This window comes from Populus euphratica, unplaced genomic scaffold (genome assembly GCF_000495115.2).
Source record: "Populus euphratica unplaced genomic scaffold, PopEup_1.0 scaffold266.1, whole genome shotgun sequence".
In the NCBI taxonomy this organism is placed as follows: Eukaryota; Viridiplantae; Streptophyta; class Magnoliopsida; order Malpighiales; family Salicaceae; genus Populus; species Populus euphratica.
In genome coordinates, this window is record NW_011500149.1 from 191,558 (window position 1) to 200,035 (window position 8,478).

General features: G+C 34.7%; 1 protein-coding gene across 3 annotated transcripts in view; it reads right to left on the reverse strand.

Moving 5' to 3' along the window:
* The window catches only part of LOC105110883 (trihelix transcription factor GTL1-like), a 15,698-nt gene extending 7,489 nt beyond the window's left edge, over window positions 1-8,209 (reverse strand). The window contains exons 1-3 of one of the 3 annotated variants that reach the window (XM_011006078.1): window positions 7,149-8,209; window positions 4,758-6,459; window positions 3,571-4,653 (exon numbers count right to left, since the gene is read on the reverse strand). In XM_011006078.1, coding sequence (XP_011004380.1) covers window positions 4,345-4,653; window positions 4,758-6,459; window positions 7,149-7,567 — 2,430 coding nt within the window. In that variant the 5' untranslated portion in view covers window positions 7,568-8,209 and the 3' untranslated portion in view covers window positions 3,571-4,344. Of the gene's footprint in view, window positions 1-3,570; window positions 4,654-4,757; window positions 6,460-7,148 lie in introns of those variants that run through there. The other 2 variants (XM_011006079.1, XM_011006080.1) reach the window with 2 other exon arrangements.
* Window positions 8,210-8,478: the final 269 nt, after the last annotated feature.

Sequence of the window (8,478 nt, forward strand, 5' to 3'; positions counted from 1 at the left end):
AGAAATTATTAGAAAATAATATAAATTATATTTTAAAATTTTATTTTAAAATCTTACTTAATAGTTTAAATTATTTAGTTGAGATTATTTTTTGATATAATATCAGAGTTTTAATGATTACGTGGTCACGAGTTTAAATCTTACTATCCCTATTTATTTAGTAAAAATCAAACACAAGATAATGTAAAATTATGCAAGTTTCAAGTACGAAAAGATTTTATTTAAAAAAATATATTAAAAAATAATATAAATCTTATTTTAAAATCTCTCTTAATAATTTAAGCTATAAGTTCCCACCATTGAATAATATTCTCAATTTCATATTTTTTTTTTACTTGAACTAAACAACACCTCTGTATACCTTACTTATCGAGAAGGAGTTTCAAAGAGATTGGAAGATAAAGACTAGGAGAGTACAAAAGATGAAGAGACAGTCTTGATGACTGGAGGCGCGACGACTAAGTCTGATTAGGGTTGGAAGAAAAAAAAGTTTAGTATTTATATCCCTTGTCTTTTTTTAACTTGGTTTAGTTTAGTTTAAACCAGTTTGGTTTGGTTAGATTCATTTAGTTTTAGCCTTTTGAAATTAGAATATAACTGATTTGTTTATGTTTCTAATTTGTTTTTTTAGTTTAGTTTCTATGTTATATTTTTTTTAATTTAATATATTTTTTAGTTTTTTCACCCATTCGTCTTTATTATCCATATGAAGTGCAAGCTAATTCTGATCGTTTAAGCTCTATTCAACTTGATCTTATTTTTTATTATAGGTGTTTTAAAATTATAGTGGTAATATTTTATCTAATTTGATCCTAGATCAATGTTCATATCATAGATGAACGGAGTTAATTCAAGATAATCCAGTTTGGATGTTTTTTTGTATTAATTTAACCCAACTTAAATCATACTATAAGAAATATGGATATTTTTTTGTATTAATTTAACCCAACTTAAATCATACTATAAGAAAGTAATATTACTGAATTAACCTCTCAAGCCTGTAAAATCTTATAGCTAGAAAGAGTGAAATAAAAGGTGCAAACTGAGATGAATATTTACAGAAGATATCTTAATGGATTCAATTCATTTTTGAAGGGACAATATTAAAAATGCAAAGAGCAATTGCAGTGGACGCCAGTGCATGTGGTTCGACGCCTGCCAGCTTCCATTTCCATTCATTATAAGCAATTAATGAACTGATTCTCTCAACAGTGATAGACCTGACGACAGTGGAAACGGTGAAAAATCAACAGCAGCTTTACGGGTGGTCCTTCGATGGAGGGTCCTGGCACCTGCAGCCCCTCATTATTTGTTCCTCTCATGTCTATACAACTCCATTATGAGCACTGAAAAGTACTCTGTATGTGATCCCTCTTATTATAAATAACTTGAGTCTTAAGGAAGCCCTTTAATTTATTCTAAAAATAAAGTAAGGCAATGTTTGTTTTTCTGCTTGTGCTTATTTAACGTATTTTTTAAAATATTTCTTGTATAAAATAAATCAAATTGATATTTTCTAGAAGTCTATCCATGGTTTTAATGTCTTGATAAATATAAAAGAATTTAGAAAACATCATTACATCAGAAAAGTGGTTCTCTACTCCAAGGAAACCAAAGTAGGGGAGAGTAGATCAGTGAGGGGGGAGAGGGGCAAGGTTAATGCATGTTCTCTCCATTAATCTTTTATTTCATCAATCTCCCATCGCCCTAAAATAATAAAATGTTTGATCATGCCTATATATATTTTAAAGTAAAGTCCAGGCTGGGCTGTGCATTAACTATGTATGCATAAATCCTTCATAGTGCCAGCAGCACCAACCAGGCTAGCTAGCTACTCTTCCCCATGTGCAGAACCTATGTATATAAAAAGTTGATTGGTGTATTATTACTTTCAGCTTACATCTGCAAACACTAAACTAATCACAGAATACTATATTAATACATGCATACTGTATTGTGAGCATGATGCTTCAATTTCTGGTGTCTTTATATTTTTTTATATAATTATTTTAGTTATTCACAATATTCTATACAGGGAATATATATATATGGAGTCAACCTCTCTTTGTATCTGAACTAATTAACAAAAAAAAGAAGGAGATATAAGATAACATATCTCCTTGGTTTTCATTGTTTTTTAAAATAATAATCAAATATTATCTAAAAAAAATAGTCCTAGACATTTAACTTCACTAATAGATTCAAGTTTTAAATAGTTTTCAATGGTGTCAATAATTACTCATATATATATTTGACAAAGTTTATTTTAAATAACCAATTAAATGAAGTAATGTAAGTTGTTATGTTATTTTGTGAGTTTTCAAAAATAATTTTATAATATCATAATTGACAAAGTTTATTTTAAAGAACCAATTAAATGAAATAATTTAAGTTGTTATGTCATTTTGTGAGTTTTCAAAAATAATTTTATATTATTACCTGATACATTCTTTCAATTGAAAGTTATTTATACATTATATGTTTAATTATTTATTAATCATAATGGGTCTGATATATTTTTTCAATTGAAAGTTATTTAGACTTGATATTTACATATACCCACAATACATTTTATGTTTAATTATTTATTAATCATAATGGGGTAATAATATTTGAAATCGTGATCACTTAATCAATAAGATTATGCTATTATATTAAAAAAAAAAATTCTTCAACTATAAGCTTAAACTATCCGGTGAGATTTTAAGAATAATTTTGTATTACTTTCTAACAATTTATATATCAATACTTATAAAGAGAGCAATTGATGAGGGAAAAAGAGCATAAATATGTTATTAAAAGAAAGAAAGAATTATAAAGGAAAGGAGCAAGTGGGGTGGAATTTGGTGATCATGGGAGGGAAAAATAGCAAAGCACATGGGTGGGGAGAACATGCCATGCTTTGATGTAAGATTTCATGAGGTAAGTGGATTACAATAGAGGGAAGAAAGGAATATAGAAACCCATTTTATTTGTTGCTAGTTGGCAAAAGATGAATGTGTGGTAAGTGGAGAATTATAGGAAAGCAATTTCTACATGGCTACCCACATTTGTTGCTGTTGCTACTTGTCAAAAATCCATACCATGTCCCTCATTATAATATTGCTGCCTGGCTCTTGATATTTCTTTTTTTTTTCCCCTTTCATTTTGAAGTTGAATACTATAATTGGCTCTTGATATTTTTTTTTTCCCCCTTTCATTTTGAAGTTGAATACTATAATTCTTTTTTGTTTTAATGATTATGGTGTCCTTCACTAGTTTTCATGTGTGTGTGTGTGTGTGTCAAGTTCTTAAGTTAGCATGAGAAATATAATGAAGATTGTATATGTTCATCCTGAAACATAAAGTGCTGAATGAAATTAAAATGAAATTTGGCTTTACTTATGCTGTAATGGAATTCGATCGTATAAGTGCTTTGTCCAACTCACTACTAAATGAATTAACTCCTTGAGAATAGTTAGGGTTAGTAACAAAAATAATTTATCTTTTTTACAAATCTGTCATTAATTATGAATCAACTTTAACATAAGAAAGAAGGGGGTACGTGATTATTGTAACCAATCACTCTAATGCGCTGAAGTTAAAGAATTAAAAATAAAATAAAGTTTGATTACATTATCGATAAAGATGAAATCCTGGAAAACCATCCAAGAATCTTCATTAAACTCAAGCTAAGCAAGAGAAAGAATGCAATATTGCTTATAAATAAAAGGCATTAATTAATTAACATGATCTGCTAGCTTCTCCTAAGGATTGTATATGTGATCACAATTATCAGCATGCATGCTCTAATTAACTTGTACAAGTCCTTTCTCTCGTCCCATATCTTCTTCTCTGGGCTGCTGCTGCTGCTGCTGCTGCTGCTGTCACAAGTCTGCTCTCTTTGATGATGTTGACATGACTAAATGACTATGGTGTTGGTCCTAGATAGTAAGCTAGGCTAGGCCAAAGCTTATTTTGGTCTTCCTTAATCAATCCTCCTGTTTTGTCTTGAACAAACAGGTGCTTTATTCAACAATCAACAAATCAATAAATTGAAAGAAAAAGTGGTACAAATAGTGGTGATGATTGCCATGCAAAATGACATCTCATCTTAACAAAGCTATTAGGGTGGAAAAGGAGAAGGAAAAGGAAGAGGAAAAGGAAAGGAAAGGGACAGATAAGATACAGGATGATAAAAGAATTTATGGGGGTGAAAGGAAATGGAATTAAAGGGAAGAAGTTTTAAGGTTGTCAGGCTTTGAACTCAAATAGTTTTGTTAGCTATCTTTTGTTTGATTTGAGCTTCTGCACACATAGGTACATATGGTACATTTTGGGGATACGAGGATATTGACAATGGTACTATTGAACCATGGCCAAAAAGGAGGGTGCCCCAGTCCCTCCTCCATTGGCGGCACTACTTGTGTTCTGCCTTTGGAACTCTATCTTGTATGCCATTTTCCTCTCCTCTTGTAACCCCTCCTCCTCCTCCTCTTCATCATCGTCGTCGCCCTCGTCTTCGTCGTCATATTCATCTTCATTTACGTTTTCACTGTCACCTCCCTCCATCTTATCATAGCCATCAACCATTAACTGTTGTTGCTGTTGCTGTTGCTGTTGTTGTTGTTGAGTCCCCTGCTGCTTCTTCAACTCCTTCACGATGTCTTCTGGCTTCAATATCAAAGAAAGGATCAATAGGCATCAAATAACTGAACATCGATTACTTCGTAACGTTACAATTTTCTTTTTCTTTTTTGAACAAAACTAAGGTTTACCTTCTTTGCTGCTCCTCCATTTCCTTCTCCGAGATTCCCAGGCAAACCTATATTGCTTACTTGAACATCACCACCAGCCCCATTTTTATTTTGTGATTCTGTGGCTTCTGTCTGTTGCGGTGGCTGCTGCATTGGATGTGGCATCGGGTCCAATTGTAAGCTCTCTTGCTGCTGCTGCTGCTGCCGTTCTTGTGGCCTACTTTGGCTGTCAAAGCCACTAGTAGAGGTGCTTCCACCACCACCACCACTTCCACCAAGAATCTTTTTCCTATAAAGGGCATCAAGCTCATGAAAATAAGGGCAAGTCTTGGCATCTTCTGGGCGATTTTTGTTACTTTCTTTTACTTTCTTGAAGTACTTGTTGATATTCTCCCATTTTTCTTTGCATCTTTTGGCACTTCTTTTATAGCCCATCCTTTGCATTCCTGTTGATATTTCTTCCCAAAGTGGCCCCTTAGGCCCAGCTTCTTGGTATTTGGTTTCAAGCCCGCTTCTCAACTTTATAAGTGCAAGAACTTCTGGCTTTGGCCATCTTGATGACGCTGGCTCGCTCCCACTACCGCCACCACTTCCAATTTCCTGTGGTATTATTTGTTGTTCCGGGACTGCCATCACTATGTCTGAAGAAATGGGTAGTTGGTGTTGACGATGCCCTTGTTGGTGGTGGTGGTGCTGCTGTTGGGGAAGTGGTTGTGGATGTTGTATATTTTGTTGTGGTGTTACATGTGACTGTGGCATGTGTTTAAGTTGTGATGGTGGTGGTTGGGTTGAGACAGTGAACAATGGCGTTACTTGAACCGGTTGCGGTTCTGCTGGTGGTGGTGGTGGTGGAGGTAGTGAAAATGGAGGGGCCATTGATACAGGCGTAGGCAAATGAATAGTTTGGCCTGTAATTTTCTGTAGCAAGGCAACAATAGCAGCATCTCGACTAGCAGAAATAGCCCGTTCTTCAGCCATAATCTCATCTTCACGACTCAATCTAGCCATCTCTTGCCTTCTCCGAGCTTCATCTCTTATCATCCTATCTTGCTCCCTCTTCTCAATCGCCTCCAAAAATCTCTGTTGCATCGCCTCTTGCTTCTGCATGAGCTGTTTCATTAGCCCCTCAAAAAACTCCATCATCCGATGAGTTTCTCCTTTAGCTGACGATAATGATGCCCTTTTACGTTTTCGACTCGTACCAGCAGCCGTAGCTGATGGTTGCCCTCCTAATAGCTCTTCATCTTCGTCGTCATCGTCGTCTTCAGAACTTGGAGAAGAAGAAGACTCATTCGACGAGAAGCTGATTCCAACAGGGCCAGCACCTGCAGCAGCTGCGGCCACTGTTGCCCCCAAATCAGGAGGGAACATTGAGCCAATATTTGAAGCTGGTTGAAGTACCCGAGAAGAAGGTGGAGGAATTCTAACAGAAGACGAAGGAGGCATAGGAATTCCAACAGAAACAGGAGCAACATCCAGACTGCTTGTTGTTGTAGTGAAAATCTGCTTAGAAGCAGCACCAGACACGTTGATGATACTAGCAGAAGCACCGCCACTACCAGTAGTATTATGCAAAGCTTCAAGCTGGCTAAAAAACCTGTAGCTTTTGCCATCTTGACGACCGGCTCTACCTTCCTTTGTTCTTTTATAATACTTGTGCACGTTCTCAAACTTTTCTTTACATTTCTTGGCATTTCTCTTGTATCCCATCTCTGCTAGCTTCCTGTTACATCATGCTTTCATAGTTTATTACCACAAGTAGTATACTTTCCAATGATAAAAAACAAAAAATAAAAATCAAAGATTTCTAATGATCCAATGACAAAAAATACATCTTTTTTTAATGAAAAAAATCATACCTTGATTTAAATTTAATAAAGAAGAAGATGATGCTCTCTCTCACTCACTTTCATACCTTTAGGCCCACTGGCTTCTTCTCCACTTCCCATACCAACTATCTAATCCATTTAATAAGTGTAGAGAGAGAAAAAAAAACAAAAACAAAGGAAAGAGAGTTGCTTGATTTAATAGTAAAAATGAAAAATGAAAAATTACAAAAAATAAAAAAGAATCGATCTTGTTGATATCCCTCTTGGGATTTTCAATTTTTCTTCCATTGAAAATAGCAAAAAAAAGAAAAAAAAAAAAAAAGTGAAGGTAGTTATGCTTACACCCCAATTGGGTATATTTCATCCAATTTATTATTAGAATTATTTATTAGAATTTTTTTTTTTAAAAAAAAAAAAGTTTTTTTTTTAAAAAAGAGATGCCAATCTAGGTTGCTCGTGAGTCGTGATGGAAAGAGATAGAAGCCATGTGCTTGTGTTTACAGAGAAATGGAGATCTGAAGAGAATTATAGTAAAAAAAAAAAAAAACGGAGAAAAGGGTTAATGTTGTCGATATTTGTCTACCTTGAAACATCCTCCCATAGAGGACCTTTTAAGGTGGCATCACGAAAAGCAGCATCCATTTCAGACCTAATTTGCAAAAGGGCATGAGTTTCTTGCCTTGGCCACCTATTGCCACTAGAAATACCTCCTGTTCGATCTGCATCTTCTCCAGCAACAATATCTTCTTCTGCACCACCACTCCCTGAAAGTCTCATGAATTCATCTAAATTCATAACCCCACTTGTTGTGGCAGCTGTGGCAGGAGGTCTGCTGCTAATGGGCGATGCTTCTTCTACTACTTGCTGCTGCATGTGGGTTGCTAGTGCAGCAGATGAAGGAGTTGTTATAGGTACATCACCTTGTTCTTGTTGTTGTTGTTGTTGGTGTGGCACTCCATATTGTGACTGTGACGACCCTCTTTCTCCACCTCCTTGTTGCATCTCTGAACTTGACTCTCTCTCTCTCTCCCCCCACTCACTTTTCCTTGATATTAAATTTACGATTCTCGAAGTTGAGGATCTCTCTTCATCTATGATGATAATTCAGTCCGTAAATGATTTCTCGATCCCTTTGTCCCCTCCCTCTCTAGAGGATTAAGGGTAAATGAGAAGAATTCAAGAGATAATAAGAGAATTGGGAGAGCAACAAAGAGAGAGAGAGAGGGTAAGGGAAGTTTTGGTGATGTTTAAAAAGAAAAGAAAAGAAAAGGGGAGAGAGAGAGAAGGAGGGAGAGAGTAGACAACTGGAAAAGATAAAATAAAAGCCAAGAAAGAAAGAATTCCTATGAGTCAGTGCTAGCTGCTGCTGCCCTCTTCCTCAGATTTGATTTATTATTTTTTAAACCCTTTTTTCTTGCTTCTAATTCAATAAAACCAGGAATAAAAAGAAAAATTAGAAGAAGGGCATCATCATCATCATCATCATCAGCTGCACTACACTCTGCCAAAAGATGAGGCTAGCTAGAGAGAGAAAGAGAAATGAATGGAGATGACAAATTATGAGGATGTTGATGATTAAGAGAGAGAGAGAGTTGTGTGAAATGATAAAACAAATGAGATGCTGTGTTGTCAGTTCTCTCTCCCTTTGCCGCTAATAATTGTTTATGACCTCTTTTTATTACCGTCATTATTTCTATTTGTTCAATTTAATAATAAAAATTTATAAATTTGGAATTAATCACCAAGATTAATGCATCTCTACGGGTAATTCCTCACTTATTTTTCTTGAAATGTATCTGATATTTTATTATTTTCTACAGGGTAATCAGCATATTTTCTATTTTTATAACTTTTTTTTGGGTGATGGGATTTGATTTTTTTATTAGCAACATTTTATTTTTTATTCAATATAT